The 27,033-nt window shown below is 39.5% G+C and overlaps 1 protein-coding gene across 1 annotated transcript in view; it reads left to right on the forward strand.

Annotated features, from left to right (window-relative positions):
* The window catches only part of WNK1 (WNK lysine deficient protein kinase 1), a 108,366-nt gene that overhangs the window by 78,114 nt on the left and 3,219 nt on the right, over positions 1-27,033 (forward strand). Inside the window, 14 exon segments of the mRNA XM_062590504.1 lie at positions 279-441; positions 1,061-1,177; positions 3,473-3,646; positions 4,447-4,498; positions 4,670-4,810; positions 5,164-6,599; positions 10,336-10,419; positions 14,089-14,175; positions 14,938-15,007; positions 16,105-16,184; positions 16,675-17,333; positions 18,366-18,571; positions 19,553-19,747; positions 26,668-26,855. Coding sequence (XP_062446488.1) covers positions 279-441; positions 1,061-1,177; positions 3,473-3,646; positions 4,447-4,498; positions 4,670-4,810; positions 5,164-6,599; positions 10,336-10,419; positions 14,089-14,175; positions 14,938-15,007; positions 16,105-16,184; positions 16,675-17,333; positions 18,366-18,571; positions 19,553-19,747; positions 26,668-26,855 — 3,652 coding nt within the window.

A 27,033-nucleotide genomic window follows, 5' to 3' on the forward strand; every position in this document is an offset into this window, starting at 1 on the left:
CTGTACGTTTGCTACCACAAAGTTCAAACCATGAATAGCTTGAAAAAATGCTCAGAAGATATTCTTACACAACTTAACTTGCAAAAGATAGGTAGCTAAATAATTACTATTGTAATTATTATTTGAGCAACCCTGTATGTTGAAAGGATTCTTCTCCCATACTCTGCCATTAATAGACATCCACTGCTACCCTGAAAAGGAGAAGGGAAGGGTAAATAGTATTGTTGTTGCTGGCATGCAAGGCATGGATACTAACTTAAAGTTGCTTTTATTTTTAGTGCACATTCTGATGTTGCTTCAGGGATGAGCGATGGCAATGAGAATGTTCCAGCTTCTAGTGGAAGGCATGAAGGGAGGACTACCAAACGTCATATGCGGAGGTCTGTCCGCAGCCGCTCTCGCCATGAGAAGACTGCTAGGCCAAAATTGAGAATTCTCAATGTGAGTATATTTTGTTTTAATGGGAGCATGGTACTGGTGATGCTGTTTTGAGCTTCAGAAGCAGCTTCCTCTTGAAGAATATTGTGCCTTCTGTGGGCTTGTTTTGTATGCTGTTGTTCTGCACCACCTCCTCTGAGCACATAAGCTGTTTCTTCTGCTTCTGGAGTCAGTGTTCCAAAAGTCACTTATTAAGAGTTTTGTAGAGTAGTACAGATAGCAAAATTAGCTGACTTAGCCACTAGTAATTCAACAGACAATTCCAGATTATTTGCCTTAGTCTTATTAATAATGGGTGAGCTAGTTTAGTTAGATAACTTCACCAATGTCTCTTGCGTTTTTTTTTACGAAATTTTGGGGCAACTTCCTTAGCATCTTGCTTCTGTAAAATTTAGAAGGGAACAAGAGATCATCTAGAGTTCTAGAGAAAAGTGTAGACAAGGGGAGCTTGAAGACTTGAGTGATCAGTAGTTGCTCAGAAGAATGGTGCAGTACATTGCAACCAGATATTAGGCTAGGAAATGAGACTATGGTGTTCTTAGAGCAATACTTTTGATTTGCCTTGATAAGCTTTAAAACACAAGTTTTGTATTCTCATGTTTTCATTTTAATTTTTTTTAAGGTTTCAAATAAAGGTGATCGGGTAGTGGAATGCCAACTAGAGACACACAATCGGAAAATGGTTACTTTCAAATTTGATTTGGATGGTGACAACCCTGAGGAAATAGCTTCAATTATGGTAAGATCATAGAATCATAGAATCACTAAGGTTGGAAGGGACCTCTGGAGACCATCTAGCCCAATGTCCCTGCTCAGCAGGGTCACTTAGAGCATGTTAGACAGGGTTGCATCCAGGCGGGCCTTGAATATCTCCAGAGAAGGAGACTCCACATACGTTTTGGAGATAAAGAACTAAATCCAACCTTAATCGCAGTAGCAATATAAATAGTCTTACCTTGTTTTCCTTTGGGGAAAGCGGGGTGTGTGTGTGTGTGTGTGTGTGTGTGTGTGTGTGTGTGGATTTTTTGTTGTTGTTGTTTTAAAGAATTGCTTCTCTGTGCTGTATGGCCTTTTTCCTCTACCTGTTCTATGAGTAGAGGGTCTAGGCACAAAGACTAGTTTTCTAAAGTTAGTATTGCATGCTCGGTTCACCTGAAGATTTATGTCTGTTTTTACCTTGGTACTTCAATTTTATCAAATAAACCTGTTTTTGTTTGTTTGCGTTATAACTTTTGGAAAAATTGCAAACGACTTTCTGGAAGCATCAGGTTAAACAGACAGTTTGGTTTTCTTTTAAGACCAAAATATTACTGAATCTTCAAAACTTGCATGTTAACTGTGAGATTCTTGCTGCTGTTCTTGACTGAAACTGTAAGATTCTGCCCTTAAAGTAAGGAATGGGAATTGCTTTCACATTTCTGAAAATAATTAATGACTGGTATTGCTTTTGACTGAACTAGCCTACGCACCACTCAAAGGAAAAAGTTCTCCTTCCAACATGTAGTGCTCAAGTATAGAAAAGGACTCATGTTGTATAGATTTGTTTGATTGTGGACAGCATGGAATAGAGTGTGAATAGCATGGAATGGAACCACCCTTTGAATTTACTTTAATTTAAGCTGATATTCCTGGATTCATACAATCTAGATGAAACTGAAATTATTTTAGTGTTACTGATGAATGATCCCCATTTCTAACAGGAGAGCAAAAAGCAGTATCTGTTCTCAATCTCATGGGCACCTCTGTGGTATTCATTATTAAGCTATCAGCGTCTAATTTCCTTAGAGAAGAGGCAGGAGCATAGGTAGTGTGTGCTGGGTTCATACCTTTGGGAAGGAACCAAACAAATGACACTGGCGAAATAATCCCTTTACCACTAGTGGCTTTTCAAGAAAGAGACGGAAGTTGGTTCCTGTCTAGGTATCTGTATTGGCAGTGTGAACAAGTCAATTGCGTGAAATTTGAAGAAATATGCAAAGAGTACACAGATGTCTTATGTCACCTCATACCTAAGGTGATCAAATGGAGGAGTAAAATGGTCTGTTTAATTAAAAGAACAGAAAGTTTAAAATGAACAAAACAAAGTAAGTGAACCTTGGTCTAAACTGCGGTTCCTGAGTTTGAAAGTCTGTAACCAGATTTAGACCAACTTAGTCTGGAATTTCATGCTCACTGATTTCTTGTTGAATATTGAAGAAACTTGACTGTAAGACTTTCTGGTAGGCTTTTTAATGAGGAGATTATTAGCCGTGTCTCATCTCGATCACAGGTATCGATTGGGCATTGCTCAGCTTAAAGCTTAGAGCACTTTAACTAGTACAGAACTCTGCACTGAAGGTGCTAATATAAGCACCTCCTTCTGAAGGTTTTTTCCTAGAAACTTCATGTAAAAACAGCATTTCAGTCATCTTTCAGGGCTCGTGTTCTCGCTCTTTCTCTTTCCCAGCAGAGGTACTCTAACTGACAACTTTACTCCCATTTCACAGTGTAAGTGCACTATTTCAGGAGACAGAATTTTCTCATGGGTTAAAGTGAGGGACTAAATATATTTTAAAAGCAAAGCACGCTTGTTAAAGCTCGTTTCCTCCAACATAAGCAGCAATATGTACTTTTATATACTGAAACAAGGTATTGAAACTAGTTCCTACAATATGCAATCTCCAAATTTTTATATTAACTATAGTCTTCCTTAAATGTGATAGTATGATGTGAGAAACTGCAGTAGAACTAAGTTGCTAATTTTCAAATTCACTATGCCAAGAGAAGATTCTGAGGTGACAGTTTGATGGAAAAAAATGAGATTGACTGTTGTTCCACACCAGAGAATAAACCAGGGCAGCCACTTCTGTTCTGGAGATAATTTAAAAACAATTATTTCTCTCCAAGAGGTCACCAGCTTTAGCTTTGTGCGTAAGAATGGTGGAGGGAAGATAAATAATAACCCTGAAAGTAAATGACAGTTACTAAATTAATATTCAGTGTATAGCTTTGAAGAGATTTGTAGAAAGTCATTGCTGCTTTGTTCTCTTTGCAGGTGCAGAATGAGTTTATTCTAGCAACTGAGCGAGACTCATTTGTAGAACAGGTACGAGAGATTATTGAGAAAGCAGATGAAATGCTGAGTGAGGATGTAAGTGTGGAGCCAGAAGGTGATCAGGGTTTGGAGAGTATGCGGACAAAAGATGATGGCTTCTTTCCAGGGTCACAGGTATGGAAAAACAAACAAACAACCCCCCCCCTCCCCCCCAAATTAGATTGCTTTAGCTATCCATATTTTTCATTTTGGATGCTATGGTTTTGTGAGTAGACCTAGCTAGAAAAGAGTTTCTTTCATGAGAAGTATCAAAGCATAAAAATGAAATGAAAAAAACAACCGGAAAATGCTTCAGATTGAAATGAAAACCTAAAATTCATCTAGGAAGCTAAATTATGTAGACCTTTGCTTTTTGACATGTTTCAACACTTCCTAAGTTGCTGAAGCTCCTGATAGTCTGCTAGGTAGGCAGTCTAAAAATTTAAGTGCTGGAGCTTCTTGGGTTTGAGCTGTCAGCTGTGTGCTGCTCACTAAATGCCTGAGAAATTGAGCTCAGACCCTCTACCCAGTGAGTTACTAAAATTGGTTTGCTAGGTTGGGAAATACAGACTTTGAAATTGATTGCTGGGAAGAAGCAGGAGTGACATTTCTGGCATTTTTGCATTATTTCAAGCCAGAACTGAAACATCCATTTTTTTTGTTGGATGATCAAGGAAATCAGCTAGACTGTCGGTTAAGAAACAGGTATGTGGGTCAATTTGAGGATTGCTAAACTGAGAAGCTACAAAATCACAGTACCAGTAAGAGCGCTGTAGTTATTTAGCTGGGCAGAATTCCACTAGTTTTATAATGGTACTTGGGTCTGTGGTACTGCCTACACTCAATGCCCCCACTGCGGTAAGCTAGCACTTTAAGCACTGTCTTGTGGGGTTGTGTTTCAGAATAGAACTTTAAAATTTAATCTTATTTTACAGAAATTAGAGTTCAAACAGCCAGATCCTACATCTTCCATGCCACAAAGAGCAGGTAAGTCTCTTGTGATTGATTTTGTTGTTGTTTTTCTCGCCTACCAGTTTTTTTTCTTTTTCAGCAGATGGGTGCAGCCACATTTTTTCTATGATGGAGTGCATGTTCCATATTGCAGACTGTGTATGTTGTTACAACCATGTATCATTAAATATCCAACTTTTTGTTTAGGGGTTCCTCCTAGCTCCTTTACCCAGGTCGTCCATTCTGCTGGAAGACGGTTTATTGTCAGCCCGGTCCCTGAGAGTCGGTTAAAAGAACAGAGCTTTTTCACCTCTGCTATTCCTGGAGGAAAAGAAACTCCAGATGTGGGTAAGTTATCTAGAACTCTTAATCTGATAGGTAATACACCTTTATCCAAACGGTGGTGATTAACTAAATTGGCAAGTTCCTGAACACTCCTTGAAGTATTTCTGGAAGTAAGGACCTGACTATGCTTTCAGGATGTGATTATAATTTGGGTGATACTATGTACGATTCTTAGTAAAGAATATCAGTGGGCTGTCTGAAAGACTCTTGAACCTCAATTCTGAATTTTTAATGTGTGCCTGAATTTATAATTATTTCATCGTGCCTAGAGTTCTTAATCTAGCAATAGGAGATATACTGTATTGAACTTACCCAGGTAGTATTTACCCAGGGCTGACATTTTTCTATTCTTTCAGTTGCTGCATCTCCATTACATGGTCCTGGAATGAATCTCTCCCACTCTGCATCATCATTGAGCTTGCAGCAAGCATTTTCTGAGATCAGACATGCTCAAATGACAGAAGGACCTAGTACAGCTCCTCCAGTGTTCAACCAAACTATACCACCATTTCCACCTGCGCTTTCTTCCATGGCAGGCAGTGGTGCACCCCCAGCATCAGTAGCTGCTTCTTCAATATCTGTTCCTTCCACCACAGGTGTGTCTATTCCAGGATCTGTTACTTTGCCTTCAGAAATTGCAACTGGTGGAGCTGCCCCAAGCACAAGTGTGCCAAGCTCTATTTCTCCACCTCCAGCCTCACAATCTGGACAGCAGTCGACTGGTGGAGTAGCTTCTAGTGTGAGCACCCCTACTTCCTTTTCCCTACCTACTACATCCCAGCCTGCTCAGTCACTGACTGGAGACATTGCCCCTAGTACCAGCACACCGGCTTCTTTGGCATTGCCATCTACCCAGATTCCTGGGGTCACTGGTCTTGGTGTCATTGCACCAGCTGTGACATCGCAGTCTACTCCTCAGATTGTAAGTAGTTTGGCAGCACCACAGACATCTATTGCCCTATCTCTTCCTCAGAATATGGCTTTGCAGCTTCCTCAACTTAGTAGTGGTGGCTCTGTCTCTAGTCTGGCAGAAACAACAGTTGTAAGTGCTCCACAGCCGCTGTCTGAAAGTGGGCAATCTGTAGATAAATCACAGCTCTGCAGTGCAGCCGGATTATCTCTTCCAATCTCTGCTCCTTTATCATCTTCAGTAGCAACAAGCATATGTGATTCAATAACTCAGCCAGTGATACATCCTTTACTCATCCCATCAGCAATTACATCAATACCTGTCCTACCCCAGATTCCAGGTGCAATGTCTACACCTGTATTGCCTCAGGTTCCCTTACCTGGTGTCTTACCACAGCCAGTTACCAACTTGCCTGCAGTACAGCAAACATTGATACACAGTCAGCCTCAGCCAGCGCCTTTACCCAACCAACCTCATACTCACTGTCTGGAGGCTGATGCTGATGCTCAGTCTAAAGCACCTGGTATTGATGATATAAAGACCCTGGAAGAGAAGCTACGATCTCTCTTCAGTGAACACAGCAACGTTGGAACAGCACATCCATCGGTATCTCTGGAGACATCCTTGGTAATGGAAACTACTGTTGTTCCCGGGATACCAACCACTGTTGTTGCACCAACTAAGCCCCTGACATCCATTAGCACTTGTATACCACCGAGTAGTTTGCCTCTTGGACCGACTGGCTTGCCTGTGCTGACACCAGTTGCCACTCCTGGGCAAGTGATCACCCCAGTCAGCTATATTTCAGCATCAAGCAGCATTGCAACAGCAGTAGTGAAACCAGGGACCTCTCCTTCAAAGCCACCTCTAAGCAGGGTGCCGGTAAGAAATGCAACATTTGTGTGAATATTTAAGTATTGTAAAAAATGAATTTGATCAGAATCCTTTTTTAAAGCAAAACATTTATTCAGGCGGAAGTGGCTTTGCTTGATACAATATTTGAAAGAATTTTCTCTTCTGAATTATTTATCCTGAGAACACTGTGTTGAAACAAATGTCCGATTTTATATTGCGTGTCTGAGATACCTCCCTAATAGCACTGTTCATTTTTCCTTCTCCTAAACTCTGAGGAGTGAAGCAAATATTTTTTTTCAAATAGAATTTTGGAAGTTTTGTTTTAAATAGCTTTTTACTTTATATATGACCACTGAAATGAGCCAAGGGTGGTTGTATGCATTTCACAAGGTAGTCATGAGAGTTTAGCTTTGTTTTCTTATCATTAGCCTGTTCCCTGAAGGCAAGGGAGAATCTAACTGTTTTTTGAAAGTCCTCTGCTTGTTAAGTGGTGCCTGGATACTCTCTTCTCCTTGAGATGAATTTGAGAGAGATCTGAATATATGAAAACTTAAACATAGCTGCTGCTGTTATTGTTTACTGAGTCATGCTTTTCAAACAACTCTTTCATAAAGTGGTGATTTGTGATATCTCAGTAACAACTGAGACATTTTGTAGAAGCTGATAATTGCTCACTATCCAGAAATGTCAGGGTGTGAAAACAGACTATCCATTTTCTTATAAATAGATTCCTTTTTTGGGGAGTACTGCCTTTCTGCATTTTAAATTATTTCTCGCCTGTTCAAAGTTTTAAGTGTGAATAAATTGAATAGGCTTCTCAGGTCCTTAACAAACCAAACACCTTAATACCCACTTCCTTATATTTTTGTAACATCTTTGGCACTGCATTGTGTTGGTTTCTCTAGCCAACCTTTCTATTAACTAGTTTCAGGTTATTCTAGTTAAGCTAATGCTCCTAGCATCCCTATTCATTAATAGTCTTATAGTTAAGCTAATGCTCCTAGCATCTCTATTCATTAATAGTCTTATTCTCTTACACTCTTACTGATACAGCTTCCCTATATCTCCTCCATGATTCTGTATGTGGTACTGGTAGAAAATTTTCTCCCTGTAATATTTGAGCCAATACTTCTTCAGGGCATGGAGATAAATGGAATTTACTCAGATTTCATCTTCTGAGTTTTAATTTTGTAGATAAAATGTTTTTCTTTTCTGTGTTTATCTGTTTTGATAAACCTCCTCTGAGAAGCACAGCCAAGTCTCTGGAGGCTTCCTGCCCAAAGTGAAAATTGTTACTGCTGTATTTTTCTACTAGAAGCAGAATCATTAATGCTTTTCCCTATGGGGAAATCTTGTATGCTCTGATCAGGACAGTAAGGTAACAAAAAATATATTTCAGGCTTCTTGCACTACCCTAAAATAAATAAATTAAATGTTCCAAGGTTGAGTTAGGGAACAGAGCTCTTCATCTGTGTACCTTGCCAATCAGACTTAAATGATTCCTTTCCCAGTCCTTTTTGCAAAAGTGAAGGTACAGATGGGAAATAAATTTGGTACCGTTCCCTTGTCGTGATGGATATGTTTGTCTGAGATAAAACCAGAGATGATAATTGCAAAAGAGTAATTTCATATGCGGTGAGCTAATCGGCTAATTAGAACAGTGTATTATTAGACCAATACATAAAATCTGTGTAAGATCTGGGGGAGTGTAACAGCTGCCAGAGCAGTAAACTTTAAGGATTTCTCCAGCCTTTGCTAAAAAGTAGGAACTAGAGATGGAGGGGTGAAAGGGAGCAGTGGATGGATGGAGCAAAGAATGTGGAGATTCTTGTCCATTTTTCTTTTCCTTCCAAGCCCTTGTAGGTGTTGTAGATAGTCTACCTTTCTGTGACTAGTGTAGATCGCATATATGTTACACTTGTCTTGAAACGTAAGTATGTAATTCACTAAGTGGCACTCTACAGTTCACTTTCTGTAATGAAAAAAAACTATAGTATTGCCCAGTGTGTGGCATTTGTTTCCTTTTCAGGTTGTACTCAAGCACCAAATAGGAAATCTCTGCCATGGAGCAGAGAGGGAACACATCCCCAGAACACTGAGAGGAGGGGGGGAAGCAAGATAAAGATGAATTCATTTATATTGAAATGAAGTTGAGAATTATAAAAAGATTTAAGAAAAAAGAAAAAAAAGTCCTGATGTGGAAACTACTGGAGCTGTTAAAAACTTGTTAACTACAAACCTGTAAATGCTTGAATTTTGTGGGGGTTGATGTCTGTTGTGGGAAAACTATCTTCTCTCTGAAGTCTTCACTTATAAATCACTGTGTCTTTTTTTATAGCTTACATTTAGGTTAATTTTTGTGTCTGTTTTTGAGATTTAACACTTAAAAAGCTTAACACTTGAGCTTTCAGACATTTAATAAATCATGGTGGGGAGGAGAGGAAGTATTTTGTTTATGGCCAGTCAGTTAATGCAGAGAGTAAATACGTTTTGACTTGTCTTACGGATTTATGTAAGCCAGATTTTGCCTCTCTTTTATAAGCTATATTATAAACTTACTACAGCTTAACAAGTCAAACTGTGTCAGGAGAACAGGTTACATTCGTGTGTGTTCCTAGTGCACAGCAAAACTGAGGTAATGCAGCTCGACTTGGTCCCTGATGAAACATGCCGAGCCCCTGATGAAACGTTCTTGGGAGAGTAGATAGTTTTGGAGGATGTCTTCCCTGGGCAGTCATTACTGCCCTTTGAACCATTAATTAAGGTGTAAGACGACAGCAAGCTAGAACGGGTTCTGCTTGATGAGGACTTGAAGACTTTAAGTCAATTACAGTATCTGACAGTGTTTGCTATCATAAAAGAGAAGTCAGCTGCCCGACGGTATAACTCATAAGGCTATCATGCAGTTTCTGAAATCTTAAAAGTCATGGTCAAGCCTCTCGGTTCCAGCTAAGAAAAAGAATTGCAAGTTGTGTAATGGGTCACTTAATTCTAAGACCTTCCCACTTTCGTAACAATTGAAATAACTAACTGGAATGTGCTCTCTGACTTTGCTGGGAGGCTGTGGTGCCTCATTCTAACCTTTCCAGTCTCTCTAACCTCTTCAATGTACCTGGATGACTTCCCCCTATCTGGTTGCATGGCGTAGTCGTCTTTCGTGGATAATCAGCACCTTTTGGCTTCAAAAAGATGATGAACCAAAGATTGGTATAAAAGGTTAAAAATAAGCTTTTCAGCAAGTGGAGTCTTCCTCAGGCGTGCCGGTTTCTGTTCTCGGGTTGTATTGCTTGGAACAGTTTGCCAGAAGCATGTAGTTTGCCACTGTTAACTGGCAGCAGGGTATTAATGTAGGTCTGTTGTAAGGAGATTGAGTAGGGTTATGAGTAGGGAGATTAAGTATCTTGGAAGCATAAGGGCTTTTTTGTGGAATTATTATAGTAGCATTTCTTGCAAACTTGAAATGGCCAAGATGCTTTGCTTCTGAACAAAGCAGCAGCTTTTAACAAAATTGTGGCCAAAGTTGTGTGTGTGTGTGTGTGTGTGTGTTTTTTTTTTTTTTTTTTTTTTTTTTTTTTTAATCTAGCTATCTTTAATTATTGAAAAAAAAATCCCTAAAGAGCCTGTGCTAACTTTCTGGGAAGGAAGTCTCTACAGAAAAACTCTTGAGGCTTCTGTGGTGTGACATGACTTAGAGTAACTTGGTATCTGATCCGTCTGTTGTTCCATATCTGATGGACTCGCGTTTCCTCTTCATTATCCTTAGGTGCTACCAGTAGGTTCTGAACTTCCAGCTGGCACTCCGTCCAGTGAGCCGCTGCCATCTTTTCCAGGACCTTCACTAACTCAGGTGCTATACAACTCAGCAGATCTTATCTGCTTCTTTTCCTTTTCCTTTCAAAGAGCATGTTTCAATTAAACTCTCCATTGCATGTTATTAATGTCTTTGTTTTTCTTTTCTTTTGGCTGAATAACCCCTTTTGTGTAATTGTAGCAGTGACCAAAGTTGCTTCAGAACTGGGGATGTAGCTTGCCCTTTGGGTCACTGGTTCCTAAAGTACAGGAACAATAAATCAGGCTTTTTTGTTTGTTTTAATTTGAACTTGAGAGCTTTTTTAAAAAACGTAATACAGGTAAGTATATGTGTAAAACTTAAACCTGTTTTCTTCCTTCAATTAAATGATATAATAGCAAAATGATAGCTTTTTTAGGAAAGCAATATATCCTGCTAAAAATACAATGCTGCTCTGAGATTTCTTGGGAGTGTCTTTTTTAACTAGACTCATTTTTATAGTCTTTCAGCATTTGCCCAAGTACTTGAAGATCCTGATTCAAAGCAGGAGTTGAAGTGTAACCTTGCTCAGTTTCTATTCCTATGTGCAGTAGTTAAAGGAGTTTTGTAATAAGAACAACTATATTGGTTTTATGGATCTTTTAAATGCTGTGCAATGAAATGTGCTGTGGGAATGCTACACTTCATTATGCAAAGAAGCTGAAAAAATAACCAAACGAAAACAGTGAGATTGTGAGGTAGAAACTTGTTGTTTCTAAAAGAAAGAATCATTTGGCAAATAAATGTGGGGATCCCAATTTTTCTATTCAGACTTGTAAAGAAGATATGATTCAAGCAGGTATCTTCAGGTACATACTTAGGCTCAGAATAATTTTGTCTTAAATCTAATGTTTCCTATGCATGTGTAACTTTAAAAAGTATCGACCTATTCCATCTGTGGTTCGGGTTCAGAGTGAGTAGCCTTAGAGCACACATTGAAAAACTATACTTGAATTGGAATCAGTTCTTTTAAGAAAGGAATTAGTGTCTTAACTGTAATTTTAAAGTAATTCCAATCAAATAGGTACAGTATGAAAATTTGTGTGATATGCATTAGCAGCTTGACCTGATTTCTTTATTTTCTTGACCACTGAAAATTTTAATGGTGATTGAACTAACCTTGACAAAGTTCTGGTTCTTGACACCCTGGTAATGGTCTCCTAGCATATCTCTTGAAATGGAGCTTTAATGTTCAAATTTCATCTATGGAAATGAATTTAAAATGTAATTGAAAGGTCTCAAGTTCTTTTGCAGATTTCCTTGTTTGCTATTCACAATGGCATGGTGTGAAGTCTTTTCTATGTGAAAACATTTAAATTGACTGTCATACAAAGGAACAATTGTAGAAGTTTGGAAATAATTTCATCTGTGCTAAAGCAGCTTTGGTTAATGAGCTGTCATGGGTCACATTATGCTACAGCTAAAACTGCAAAAACTGAGCCACATGTAATAGGGTACTAATCTTCAGAGATACCATTTGAATAGGATTTTGTTCCTCTCAAATGCGAGAAACCCCCAGACCTGGTTCCACAGACAGGGGTAGAACTGAGCAGCAGGCAATATGTGAGCTGCTTTCTTGTGTTTGTGTTGGTTATGACACTAATAGTCACTTTTAAAGCTTTCTAGATTTTTTTTTCCCCCTGTCAGCTGCAGTTAGCAGAGATGTTCTCCGTAGGAGCTCTGTATTTATTCAGCAGTTGCTCTGGTTTTCCTACTAAATGTCATTAAGAGATTCACAAAATAGACAAATTTGCATGGAGTATGTGCTCGAGGTGAGAATAGAAACACTCTAGTGGACATAAACTACAATGTGCTGAAAGTTGACCTCATCCTGTGTGCTCCTGCTCTACCACCTTCTCAGTCTTCATATGGGGAAGCAAACTCTGATGTGTCCAACCTGAATCAAGGAGTTCTTGCAGATGGCCTCCATGCCCCCCCATTTTTTTTTAATTAAAGGATGTTTGAACTTTTTGAGTGATGAAGATCAGTCCATCAGTTGCAGAAAGTATTATGCAATGTTAAAAGGCAGGGACTTGTGCTTTTTGTGTAAGAAAAAGATGAATGCGAATGCATTGCTTCTGAAACTCTCACAGAAAAGAGAATTCTGCTGTATTTGGTTTCATGTGGCTTTTTACAAACTTTTTTCTTTGCTTAGTGACCAACACCTAATGTACAGACAAACTGTGAAGTATCTCCAGATCAGTTTAGGTCAGACTGTCCCTCAGTCTTAAATAGTTGTTTTCTGTTCATTCCTTAATTTGTCTTTACAGTATATTTAGATTATTTATTTTTTTGCAAGCTTCATTTTTTGCTACCCTTCTTCCGTAAGAGAATCTTCATACCCTGACCATTCTGTCTCAGCTCCTTCATTTGTTTATTTGGATCAAATAATATCATATTCCAGGTGAAATCTTCTCTTTATTTTACATTATTATTGAATTGATTTAGTCCACGTATCTTCCAGAAATTTTGATTCCTGAACAGAGTCTTGCAGGAATCTTTTTGTAAGTTTGGAATTGATTTTTTGTTTTGTTTTGTTTTTTTGTTTTTTTTTTTTTTTGGGGGGGGGTCCTTGTTCTGTTTTAATTTTTTCATTTGTTTTGAAATCCACAATTCAGGCAGAATGTGATCCTGGCAAATCCATTGAAAGCTTTCTCTCTCTCTCTCTTTTTTTCTTGTTTTTTTTTTTTTTTTGTTTGTTTTTTTTTGTTTTTTGTTTTTTTTTTTTTGAATACCTCTAAGTGGAAGGTAGCATTTTTATGTTACCGTGCCCTATCAAGTCCTGGCCTTTTTTTATATAAAGGCCTTGGAAAGATTCATGATGCTAAAGTTTGGGTGGAAGTTTCTACTGTAGGGTATCAAAATTCCAACTTAATGACATCTACCTGCACTTGTTTTCTTTCATATTTGTCTTATGGCTGTGACCCTAATTCACAGTTTTGAGTGCATCCAAGCTTTTCTTACATCTAAGATAATTTTAGAGATCTTCCTCCCTGCAGCCTTCCCCGTCCCCTCCTCCCCTAGTAATTTGGCCAAACTTGAGTCTTTTTGAATAATAACTCAAGCAACTGGAATCTAAGTAACATCTCTATTTGAGGGAGACTCTGCCCCTATTCCCCTCTTCCTTTTAAAGTCAGTCCATCCAGATAGCATCTTTGAGGCAACTTTTGACTAACTGTTTTTTAAATTTCTGTATTATCCTCAGTCTGAAGATGATTGCTTTTTAAGTAATAAGTGTATGTTTTTGAAATAAGTATATGTTTGAAATCTTTCAAGAGCATGTTTTTCTGCTTTTGTGGGGTTTTTTAATCTCTTACTTCAAGAGTTTGCATAATCCATAACATAAACTACCTTCTCCTCCTTGTGGATCAGAAGCTGTAGAACTTGGAGGCTTGTAGTGTGTTTACCCAGTTCACCAAAGTGGAAATGCAAATATCCGACTTAAGGAATAATAAAATAATAAGGAATATTTCTTTTTTTATTTTTAATAAATGTGTTACTTAAATTGCTTCCAATCTTGTTTTGCTATACATGTTAAATTTAACCATGTGGAAACTAAAGGTGATAGAAATATTGAAGCTGTACTGTCTGCTTTAAATTTTAATATTTAATGTGGCTGAAGTTTCTGAAATAGTGTATTATTTCTTTTGGGCTAGAACAGCTGTTTACTACTTTCTTTTTCATTAGTCCCAGCAGCCGTTGGAAGATCTGGATGCTAAGCTGAGAAGAACCCTTAGTCCAGAGACTGTTCCAGTGACGTCTGCTCCTGCCTGTGTAAGTTTGCAAAGCTGGCAATTTGTAGTCTTGAATAACTTCCATGTTTTCATGAGTTTGTGCTCTTAGGTCACTGTCTTTAATACCACTGTGCCTGTCTTTAAAATCTTTAAAATAAAAATGCTCAGTGTTCTGCTCTTTGAATCGACTGTGCAAGCGCAGACTGGAGAACGACCTTTTAGTCTGTGGGATTGAGGCAACCAGGTGGGACTGAGGCCACCAGGTGTGATGCTGTCATGTAATGGGAAAAATATATAGGTTGCAATAGATTCTGTATTCCTGGCGGCTACTTTTGGTATTAGTTCTTAATGCAGCGTTTCTAGTGAAGTCATTGGATAATTCTATCAATCTAGAAGGGGAAGTAACTATGGAATGAGGGGAAAAATAATATAAAATGAGCAGTATGTCAGTCTTAATTTGGGAGAGATGTTTAAAGTGTGGATCTGAACTTTTTTTTTTTTTTAAGATTATAGTAAAAGTTCTGTAGAAGATAAGATAATGATTGACACTGATCTCCAAGTGATTACTTAGGTATTACTTCTGTAAAATGAAAGAGATGAGGTTTTGCTGGCAATCTCAGGTCATAAGGTGTACAAACTCTGTTCCTGTTGTTGCTTGCTTTGGTGATGAAAAAAATCTCTTTAGTTATTCTTATCATGGGTCATGGCTTAGTCTTGATGAAATCAAAAGATTCTGTATTATGCAATGTGATAGATATGGTTTGATCAAACTATTTTTTTTTTTTCCCCACCGTGAACTTAGTCTGCGCCCTCAGTAGCATCCACAGTGGTTACCGGGCTGGTGTCCACAGCAGCACAGTCTCCAAAAGATGGTAAAACAACTTTTTATTTCAGATGATTTCTCACCTTGGAGATATAATACCAAATTGAATAGGCTAGAAAGCTGGAAGAATATGACATTTTTTTTAGTAAGTCAAAAAATGGCAATTTTTAAAAAGTGTACTAATTTATTTAAAAACTAGACTGAAATTTTCCACTGTAGGCCAGGAGATGGGAATGATTTGTACATGTTATAGTAATTCATGTAGGATTTAAAGCCATCCAAAATGCTAAATTAAGACCTGCAAAGAATCTCAAGTACGCTGCTAAGGTACAGCTTCAGGATGTGAAGGAAGTGTTCTGTCTTGTGATATATTCTTGGCAGCAGGAGTAAGACCTTTTTGTTTTGTGTCATTATGCTGTGTCCTATATGTAGATGATCTCTTCCTAACCTAAGAGTGTTTAAAACCAATAGGAAAACAGTATAATTCCGTTTTGGCATGTTTATACTAAACTGTACCATAGAATTCATTCTCTTACGAGAACATGAGAATTTTTTGCCTGCTGGAGTTTAGATGGTAAAAGTAAACGACCAAGGAGATTGCTTAATAAACATAGCAAGTTGTCTAATGCAACTGGTTTAAAAATAGAATGTTATTTCTCAGCTTTGTAACCTTATACCACCAGTACATATAGCAATAAAATTCAGAGCTGACATCCAAGAATCCAGCTCTGAAGGCTGCTTTGAAAAAAACATAGTTTATAGTATTTCTCCACCTTAACCACTTTTCTGTTAGTATATTGCCTTCAGCATTTGTGAAATTCAGTTAATCATGGTGGGTACTGACTTAAAATAAAAAATGAAGAAAATCCCTATTACCAGTACCTTCTTGCTTAAATTTTGACTGTTTTTTGATTCTTTGACTACTTTGTTTTTTGACTTCCTACTTTGCAGGAAAACTTTATAGAAAAATACTTCATTTTAAAACTGTCGTTTTATATTCTAAATGGTAATGTTGAAAAATGAGATCAGGTTCAATGAATCCAAAGGCCTTCTAAGAGTTAAGTTTGAGCTAGATAAAAAGAAATGATTGGAATTCAAATAATTTGTTTCTAATTTTCTTCTCCATCTCATTCTCCTATTTCATAGCTTCAGCATCATGTGGTGGAGAAGGCAGTGCTATGGCTGCCACAGCAGGAACTGGTATTCTTAAGATGGGACGGTTTCAGGTAGGAAATGTTGAACTGGTCAATGATCCAGAATCCAGTTACTGCCTGTTACCACCTCAGTTTGCCTCTTGGTGCACTTTTCTATTGAAAGAAAATGTGCATGTTGATCTTGTGAATGCAGGATTTTGTTCAGACGTTGTTCTCTTTCAGAGCAGAGATTGCACTAGGTTATCCAAGTCTAGTTTGTGAAGACAGTGTTTGTGACACTTCGTGTCAGGCCTTAGCTGTGTGATTGTTGGCCTCAGTCTTTAACGTTCACTGCTTTTTGGGCTAACTTAATATTGGGTTATTCACTTTGTCCTGTCTGTGACGGAAGTCTTCTCTGAATCTTCTGTTTCTTGGAGTTGAATCATCCAGATTATCTAGGACTGTGGCATTGCAAGGAGTTACTAGTTATTTTCCCCTCTCAGATGCTTCTTTCTTTTGAAAAGTAAATCACAGCACCATGTTAAAGAACTAAAAGTCTGCTTGATTTACTTTTCTATCCTAGGTCTCAGTGGCAGTGGATGATGTGCTAAAAGAGAGTGGCAAACCGGAAACTAAGCCAGTGCAATTTGAAACCACCTCTTCTGAATCTTCATCTCTTTCTGGCAGTAGCCCAGAGAGTACACTGGTAAAGCAGGCTGGCAGTCGGAAAAGTGAGGCTGTCGCTGGCTCATCCTTGGATGTGGTAGATGGTATTCCTCACCCAGTTCCTGTGGTGCAATTGCCAGTAGATGTTGGTCGGCCTACTAAGGTTGGGCGCTTCCAGGTGACAACAACAACGGATCAAGTGGGGCGCTTCTCAGTGTCCAAGACTCAGGATGAAATCACCTGTGCAGAGAAAGAGCCAATGACTCTTCCTCTCTCTGTGGACTTGGAACAAGTTGCTGCTTCCGCTGCAGCTCCTCAGAAGGAATTGGAGGCAAGGCAGTCCCCACACATGAACGGCCCGTCCTCGGAGCTGGAGGCAGCCTTTCTGAGCGGGATGGCGAAGGAGCTGGATGATGGCTCAGGGAGCCCAGACTCCCTTCAGCCCTTGGGGTCAAAGATCAGCCTCCCTGCTCAGAGCCTTAGCAACTCATTCAACTCTTCTTACATGAGCAGCGACAATGAGTCGGATATTGAAGATGAAGACTTGAAATTGGAGCTCCGTCGGTTACGGGAGAAGTAAGACTTCTTTTCTTTTTTTCTTTTCTCGCCTTCCCTTTTGAAGGTAAAATAAGTGGTCAGGTGTGCAATATATGTAACAGACTATATGAACTTCATTTCATCTAGACTGTACTTTTTACTTAAGAAAGACTATTTTAAAAGACTAAACTTTTGCTAAATCTCAGAACTGGTTGTCAGTGTTTTGTGTGGTAAGACAGATTCTTTAGAGGTAAAGTAGTACATAGTTATCCCAAAAATGTGTATGTGCACTTGCTAAGCTTAATTTTCTAATCTGTAGTCTTGCTGCATGTCTTAACGTGTAGATTGTCACATTATGGATGAGATAAGACTGTGCAGATTCATAGTTCTTGCATATCGTTGAAAATCAGTAGCTATTGGAAATATTGATGTCTTAGTTAAAATAAACAACTCCGCATTTCTAACATGCATTTCTTGAATTTCTGATGGCTCTCCCTTTCCTCAAGAATTTCTTTTGGTTTAGAAAAAAGCTTGGAAGTCAAGGAATGTGACCTACTAATTTATCTATGTTGGAAGTCAAAATTTTTAATGGCAGCTGCCAATTTCGTATCTTGTGTATGTAACAGCTCTGAAAATTTGATAAAATAGTGACATGGATGTCTGTAAGGCCATACCTCAGAAAATGAGTAATTAGTTATTCCTCTAGCATATATGTTGAGTGATCAGACCTTCTACAATAGGTGTATATGCTTTTTTGTACTTCTGTTTATCCTGGCTTTACAATTGCAACATTAGGAACTTCGTATTGGAATTCTGGCCACAATTAGACCACAATGGAAAATAACGAGTATTCTGCCATATGTTTTTAGTGGTTATTTGTGGTCAAGATATATTTTGTCCTGTCTTGCTTGTTAGTGGGAATTTGACTGAAGAAAATCGTCATGTTAGGGGGAAGGGGAGAATTGTACGTACATGTAATTGTACATGTACAATATACATACATGTTATACAATTTATTGCACATGTATACATATAATGTTTTTAAACTAATTTTCTACTGTAACTTCTTAGGCACCTTAAAGAGATCCAGGAGCTGCAGAGCCGCCAGAAGCAGGAGATTGAATCACTATACACGAAGTTGGGAAAGATCCCACCTGCAGTAATTATCCCCCCGGCTGCACCCCTTTCGGGAAGGAGAAGACGACCAACTAAAGGAAAAAGCAGCAAGTCCAGTCGTAGCAGCTCACAGGGAAATAAGAGCCCTCAGCTATCAGGAGGTAAGAGTTTCTCCAAGTCTTTTGAGTGCCAGTATGACTTCTAAAGTAAATAGTATATTGTTGTTTCAGTCTCATACTGAGAGATCTTTACAAGATTCTGCTTTTGCAGAATGGAACTGATCTCTTTACTTACATTCAGAGATACTTCCCCCCGCCCCTCGCTTTAGTAGCACTTGAGCATAGTATGGCTAATATCCTTACACTTCAGAAGCTAAAATAGTAGCCAATAGATGTCAGAGTAGCAAATTTCTATGGAGTAGTGTTTTTATATACTTTCCAAATTGAATGAAAAAAGGATTCAATAGTGAAGGATTCTATTCTTATTAAAACTATTTTCATACTAAATAGAGTTCAAAGATAGTTCTCTGACTGTTTGAATGGCATGGCTTTCAGATCCTTGCTATGTAGGTGTAGATGTCCCTCAAATCTTCTGGCACTGAGTAAACAATACTGGAGGGTCAGCATTGTGAGCAGGAGTACTTGTTGCTGCTTTCAGCGTATTTTTAGTAAATCCACATAATGTAGCAGGGTACATATTTATCCAGTCACCCAGGGTGTTCACTTCTATTTTCTTATATTATAGAGGAGTTATATATGAGCATGTGGCAGTGAGCTGGGACAGTTGCCTTAAATAACTAAATCAGGTTAATGCTACTTCTGACAAACTTATAGTGGTTCCTTCCCTGCTGTAGTGTCTAAATTTGTTTTTGTTTTGTTTTCTTCTCGATTGACGTGCTTGACCAGAGGGTGATGTCCTTCTGGTGGCTTCCTCCCCCCTCAGCACTTTTTCCCCTGTATCTTTGGCATAATAGCCCAGATAAACATTTGAATTACTTGCTAGTCACTTCACTACTCCCTAAATGTTTAAGTCATGCTTTCCTCTATTATTTTTCCTATTCATTGGGAGCAACGGCAAAAACTTGAAAAATGATTTAGGAAAGCTGAAATATTAAATGTCTTTCATCTTGATTCTTCCTGTAGGCAATTTGTCAGCTCAGAGCGCACCATCAGTCTTGCCCCCACAGCAGACTCTTCATCCTCCTGGTAGCGGGCCAGAGACTGGACAGAACCATTTGTTACAGCCCCTCAAACCTTCACCTTCTAGTGAAAATCTCTATTCTGCCTTTACCAGTGATGGTGCCCTTTCGGTACCAAGCCTTTCTGCACCAGGCCAAGGTAAGGCTTTAGGTGGAATTAGTGTCGAATCTTGCACCAGTGTTATTTTTGAGGAATGCTCAACTTGATGAAACTTGATTCTAGTAAACATTGTAAAGCAGATTGGGGATTTGATCTATGTTTGGAGACTAATAAGAATGGCTTTTTGCAACTAGATTTCTAGGTTCTTGCATAAGTGAAGTGAGTTGAAGGTTTTGCTGAAGTGATGAATACATAACATATGAACCTCTGTCTAATGAAAGTACTAAGGAAAATACAAAAGGTGGCAGCATGATATTAGCAGTATTCTGATTTGGAAGAAAAGCATTAGCTAAAAGCTGAAAGGATGAAGAGATGGATGAGAATGGGAAGGCAAAATATGAAGTGAGATTTAAGGAAGGAGAGGAGTGGCTTTTGTGCAAACAGATGATTGAAATGGTAGGAAATTCCAGAAGACACTGAAAATCCTTTAGATGTCAAAACTGCTTTGGCTGTTTCTATCAGTGGAGGTTTTTAAGTAATCTGAGGTGAAGAAAAGACCTGTGTTTTGCCACTGTGCATTCAAGAGTTATCCTGGAAGGAAGACCTAGCATTGGGTGATAGAATGGTAGGAATAAACTGCTCATCTTACTCAAGTCATGGATTATATGTAATTTGTTATCATATTATTAAATAATTTCTCAAAGACTCATTTCTGATTTATTTGGGAGGGAAGGTCTTTTCTGCAAGTTGAGGGAATGATAGGTTGATTCCTGTACTTCTGTGAATTTAATTGTTTCAGTTTTTATCCTTTAACACTATTTTGAAAAGCTTTCCCAAAGGTTGGTTGAATGCATCAATTTTAACAAGTGGTTTTGCCAGAACTGGAGAAGTACAAGCAGAAAACAGAAAAAGGCTTTTGGGAGGAATTCTCTGTAGAGATATCTTTTATTTTATTTTATTTTTTTTAATGAACTGTTTCAAGTACATTGGAGCTACTTGTGCCTCCCTGTACTTAGAGTTGCACAGTACCTTTTCTAATTGGATACTTCTGCCAGGATTTGGCTTTCCTATGGACTGCAACCTTATGGTTGGGTTATATGCCAGAGATTAACACAGCAAACTTGGCCTAATGTCTGGATGTATTGGAAGGAGTCTGCTCCATATACTGTGTCTACATACTCCTTGGTCCACTCTTTGAGGCTTGTTCGTGTGCCACGTTAATGCATTTCATTCCTTCAACCTCGAGTTGCTAACATCTTGTAGTGGTGTTCTGTCTCTTCTCCTCTCCTTTTTCTGTTCTTCCCGTTTTTGTTTTCTCACAGGCTGTGCGAAGTTTAACTGTACATCTGAAAGAGTGACGTTCAAGCCTGGTGGCAGGAGGACCCGATTTCTGAGTACGCCCTGCTTGGCTCTTTGTGTGTAACACCTTTACTCCTTCCTTGTCTGTTTTTTGTTTTGTCTTTTTGGTTTTTTTTTCTGCTGCTTGGATCTGACTGTTTCATGCAGCCCATTCTCATCTGCCAACTTGTGTTCCCTGCCATCCCATGGCTCAGCTGAGCTGCTCTTGGCGCACCTTTAGAAGTTTGGGTTCTCATGTTAGATTTCTCTGTTAATAAACTCATAGTGACAAGCATCAACTTCTGTAAGCTTTGGAAACCTATCTGGATGGTTCAGTGAAATGGCAGAAATTGGGGAGAGGATGCAGGATTTGGGTACATGGGCCTTTACTTTTGGCCTGCCTAGTAATTATGCTTTAGCATGCATTACCGAACATGAGGGAGGCGCTTTTCTAGTGAAATAACGAGCGAGGTTTGTTTCCCAAATTATTCTTTCATTGGGGTGGTACTATAACTCATAGGGGAAAGGTTTACCTTTTCCAGCAGTAAAACTACTGTGCAAGCTGGATGTATTTTTGCATGCTGTCAGCACTAGTGCTTGACTACAGTGCAGAGCACTGATGCCACCTGTTGGCAGTTAAAACTGACTTATGTTCATTAACAGAAGCATAGTTAAGGATCAAAGTGCTGAGGGGTTTAAGCACATCTGCAAAGTATTTTCAGGAAAGCTCAAGAGATCCTTAGCTACTGATGGGCCCAGGTTTAGGCCCGTTCTTACTGTGACTAGGAGACAGACTGAATATGCCACAAATAGCAGTGAAGATGGGGAATTAAATGTCTTCAGACATCCTGTCAACCCCCACAAGTTGTCTTTCAGCCATTTTAAAAATCATTTCACTTGTACTCACATTAGGCCAGATTAAAAAGAGATCCTCAAACTTCTGATGTGATTGTCTGAAGTATTGATACGCTTGAGCTGAGGCTGCTAATGTGATGCTTTTTATTGGGAGTGCTGCTGCATCTCCCATGCTGCTTCTGCAGGCTGCACCCTTTGAATGCTCGGACATCTATTTCTTACCTTCTGAAATGACTTGGTATGAAGCTGTAAGTGCTGTAAAGAGGCCTTTGATTGCTGCACTACCTGCCAGTCCCAAACATCTGCGTGGCGTCTACCTTGCGGTGGTAGGCTGCAGCTCAGCTGAGCCAGATAAACATGTGCAGCAACTTAACCTGGTCTTCTGCAGAGACAGCTGCAATGCAACCAGCTCCATCCTCTGGGAGGGAGGGAGTTGGAGAGGGGAAGACTTCTCCTGGCAGTTGGGTTTTGCAGTCTGACTTCACTGGACTTGGGGATTTAAGTACTAATAGTATGTAAATCTTCTCTTAAAATCAAGTATCTTTAACTGGTTTTAGCTGGAAGATTAATGTGCAGATGTGCACTAATTGCCATTTGCAATTCAAAGATTTATGGCTTCTTTCTTGGAAGAAATGAAATTCTTACCAATGTTAACTTTTATCTTTAGTCTGACCTATCCTTTTTTGGTGTGGGAGTATAAAAAACAGCCATTCCATTTCTGGAATTGGCAGTGAGCTGAATGTATGAGTAACATGTACTTATAAGGCCTTGACTTGCTGCAAATTGTACATCATCTGGTTATAAAAGGAATCCTTTGGCATGTATATCTGTTGCTCAGAGGACTGGTGATAAGTGAAAAGGATTCCTTTTGAGAAGCTTGTAGCTGTCCTGTAAAAGCAGGTAATATTGGTAAAGGCATGGCACAGCTTGGCCTGGCTCTTGGCTTGTCGCAGGTTGCTTGCTTCCTGGAGTCTTGTCCTTGAGATGCTATTGCAGACTATTGCGGGGAGACAACTGGAAAAGATGCTCATTTAGAATCAGCAGCATTGAGGAAACAGTGCAGCAACTGATGCTTTTAACTGTGCAGCCAGAGAAACAGAGCGGTACAGCTTGGCAGGGAAGATCTGAACGGTTCCTGTGATTTGGAAAAACTTGGGAAAGTGGGGAACAAAAAACAAAGCACTAGACCTCTCAAATTCTCCTCATTTTGTGAAGTAATCATACTTTTAGAGCTGTTAAAGTGCTTTCCACTTCCGGACAGAGGTGGAAGATTTACTTGCTTTTTCCTTTTTTGATAACCGATTGTAAGAATAACATTTCCTAGCATTCTGCGCTGCACTTGAGAATTATGAAGAGCAAGTGCCGGGAGGCTGGGGTTTTCTTTTTCTGAAAGTCCAACTGATTAAACTGTCGGATCAGTCCTTTGGATTTTTCCTGGTATGTCCCAGTAGCAACTTGCAGGGGTGTTACTACAACAAAGGCAGAGCCCTGCTGTGCTGTGTCCTCTGTTTCTTGCCGACCTTTTCGTGCTGTTTGCTGATACTAAACACTTTTCACTGTTTCTCTTACCTTTTAACAAATTACTCTCTCTTTGTGCTTCAGGGAAGATGGTGAAAAAAGTCTGTCCTTGCAACCAGCTCTGTAGTAATTATCTTATTTCTGTTATCTCTGATTCCTGATTGTAAAGCTATTCATCAGCTTTTTCTGGTGACTGAAGCCTTACCTCCCTGACTCTGTCTCCAGCACAGCATCTGTCTGTCTCTGTTATGCCCTCTGATGCGTACTCCTTCGTTAGCGTATTTAATAGGCTGGCTACTACTCCTGCAGACAAGTGGAGGCGGGGAGCAGCTTGCCTTCGCTCTTTGCTCGTTGCTAATGGCAGTGAATTGAGCATTAGGGTCAGTTGCTCACTGTAATGTGCTAACATGGTACCTTTGAGCAGCTGCTCTGTTTCCAGATCTGACTGGGTTTGCCAGCTCCGTCACAGACCCAGTTGCAGAGACTCCTTCAACATCTTAAAAGAGTAAGAGTGAGCTGTTGGAGATCTCGGAAGATGTCTCCCAAAGCAAGAAATGCTTAGAAATGCCTGTGTGTGTTTGCAATTTAAGATGGTTTTATAGGTGTCTTTTGACTTGGCTAATGGGGGGAAAAATAAGAGGGCAGAGTGAAGGTATTACAGGTGGCAGGCTGAAGAGGGAGAAGCCTGTTTCATTTCAGATCCTTCTTGTCAGAGCAGAACTGGGGACAGTTGCTGTGACTGAGCAGGAATGCAGGGGTTGTTTCCATTGAATGCTACTAGTTGAAGCACTTCTCTTTCACGCTCTTCTGGATGGCAACCTCTGCAGGCAGCGATTACATGGGAGCTGAAACGCAAAATTCTGAGAAGTGATTTTCTAAACTGACTTTACATGGGAGCTGTGGTAATTTTATAGCTCACCTTTAACAGCGTAGGTGATCTGCCTTTGACTGTGACCTGAGATGGGAATGCTCTCAAAAAATCTCTTTGGTGGACAAAATTGCCATCGCCACCCACCTTCGCCAAATCCTGAACCAGTCCAGCCCTTTTCAAAACCACTCAAAAGCGTTCCTAAATCATGTTTCACATCTTCAGATGAATGCATTCTAGTTGGTTAATTCTCTTGATTAATTCTCTCCCTTTCGTGGCCTGAGGAAGCTTTCCAGAGTAGGTCCAGGATCCCAAGTTGTAAAGTGTATGCTTACTGATTAAAGTGGGAATGTGAAATATCAAAAGCAGATATTGGCCATCATGAAGAGGATGAGAGTGAGTGTGTCAATCCCTGCATGAATTCTGACAGTGGAATGTGATTATTACTGGTATTGACAGCTCCTCTTGAGTACATCTGTTTGCTTTTGCCTGTTCTGACTTAATTTCACTTTTAATATCATTACTCTTATTTAATAAGTGTATTATAAGCCCTTTCCACGTTTTGCATGCTTAAGTTTCTCATTATTTCATTGTAGATCTTCCTTGCCACTTTTAAAGTGTCCCTATCACTCTTCATCTGAGCTGCTGCTGCACCCCCTGGTCAGGGAACCTTTATTCCTTCCTTTTTGTGTGTGCCGTTGCATGGGTCTGCGTGCCTGTGGTGACTGCTGCCCAGCTTGCAGGCAGCTGGATGGGAGCCACTTTCATGCTTGGGTTGGAATTGGTGGGAGGGGGACGTATTCTTTCCTCTTCTGCACAACTAGAGGCAGTAACACTTTGCTTAATTGTCCTGCATAGTAAGTTTGTCACCTGCCTAACTCACTCCTTACGATGAAACATTCCCGCAGGGGTTTGGAGCCCGTTCTTTCAGAGATACAGAGCTTGCAAGGACTGTGGCTGTTAGCCAGGGGAGGTGGTACAGATGAATTAGCTGTCAGGCAAGAGACAGTGACTTTGTCGTTCGGCCTCTGCAATAGAGATGGTGATTTTACTGCTGGGCTGCTTGGTGCTCCACTTCTAACCACTTTTCTTCACAAATGTCTGCTGTACACTCAGATTTTCCTAGATTTCCCGGTTGCAGTCTTAAGCACATGTGAACAGAAATGTTTGAGTAATTTTGAGAAACAAGTAGCTGAGGGTGGTGTGTGCTTGCAAGGGTGCTGGGTTTACCGCTGCAGCAACAAGATGCTTATTTTGTTGTGTTTAATTGGTTTTGTACTAAATGGATTTGAAAAATCTCGATTTGTTCTGCCTTTACCGTGTCCTTCAAAAAAGACCTATGGGCCTAATGGTTAACCGTAACTTTAACATATGGAAATGAGAATACTGCTAGGAATTTAGGAAGCTTACTTGATAAAATACAATCTCCTCTAGTACTGATACAGTATCTGTCTTTGAAGAGCTTACATCTGAGTGCAATTGTTTGTTTACAAGTGTGAGGGGAACAATGACACTGTTGAAAAGGAAGCTTCTTCAGGATATTTTCTACAGGAAAATTTTCAGTGAGCTTTCTAACAGAAGTGAAGCCTAGTATTTATGTGAAGGCATTTTTGTGTTCTTGCAATCAGCCCAGTGAATGGAAAAACTTGTAAAGCATGTTCCAGGAACTGCTTTGATTTCTGCCTTCTTTTAAGCTGTGCTAGTTGTCTGCATCTGAAATGCTTGTTCTTCTGACATAGGAAATCTGAACATAATGGCCAAAAAATGCTTTCAGAGACAAAAAAGCAAAAATTAATGCAGTACAGACTTCCCCTGCTGATCCTGGCTGTTGGTGGAGGAAGACAGTCCCATCTGGTTATCCTCAAGAACATAAGTATGGCAGCTATTGGAAACAACAATTGCTGTTTCTCACCAGGTTTCTTTGTGTAATCTGGGTGAATTTTTTTCTTTGTTCCTGCAAAGTGGAGATAACTAGTGTTGTCCTCCAAGGTGGAACTGATCTGTGCTGATAGTGGTTGCTGCTGATTAAATGATGTAGGATGAGAGAATGACATGACTGTACTGTCATTCGGTGTTGAAATCTAATCTCCTAATCCCCCTACAAAGACCTATGGGCTGCTACTCTTCCCCTCTTAAGATGACTACTTGCAGCACCTCTGGAGAAGTAAACATATCTACAAAATACATTAATCTGAAAAAAATGACTGTAGGAATCCTTGAATTCCCTGTTCAGTGTGTCTTGAAATTGAAATGCAGGATTAAATGTGCATGGCATTTTAACTGGCTCTCTATTATTGTGCCATTACCACAGATATTAAATTTACTAGAGATTTTTTTTTAAAAAAAACAGAGTTTTGATTCTTCTTTCTTGTATTTTTAGGGACCAGCAGCACTAACACAGTTGGGGCTACAGTGAACAGCCAAGCACCCCAGCCTCAGCCTCCTGCTATTGCCTCTAGTCGAAAAGGGACTTTCACAGATGACCTGCACAAGCTGGTAGATAATTGGGCCCGAGATGCCATGAACCTGTCTGGCAAGAAAGTTGGCAAAGGGCATAGCAACTATGAGGTAAGATTTCACCCATGAACACTTACGGCAAGACACTGTTGCTCTCGTCCCTATCTGTTAGGGTACCAAATGTAGCTAGAGCAGAGTTTCCACATAGCCTGAACAACTGCTCTAGAAAGGTGCTGGCTGTATCTTTCATGTATGGGGTTATGCCACCTGCTGTCGAAGGGAATGGGAT

Source organism: Rhea pennata, chromosome 1 (genome assembly GCF_028389875.1).
Source record: "Rhea pennata isolate bPtePen1 chromosome 1, bPtePen1.pri, whole genome shotgun sequence".
NCBI lineage: Eukaryota > Metazoa > Chordata > Aves > Rheiformes > Rheidae > Rhea > Rhea pennata.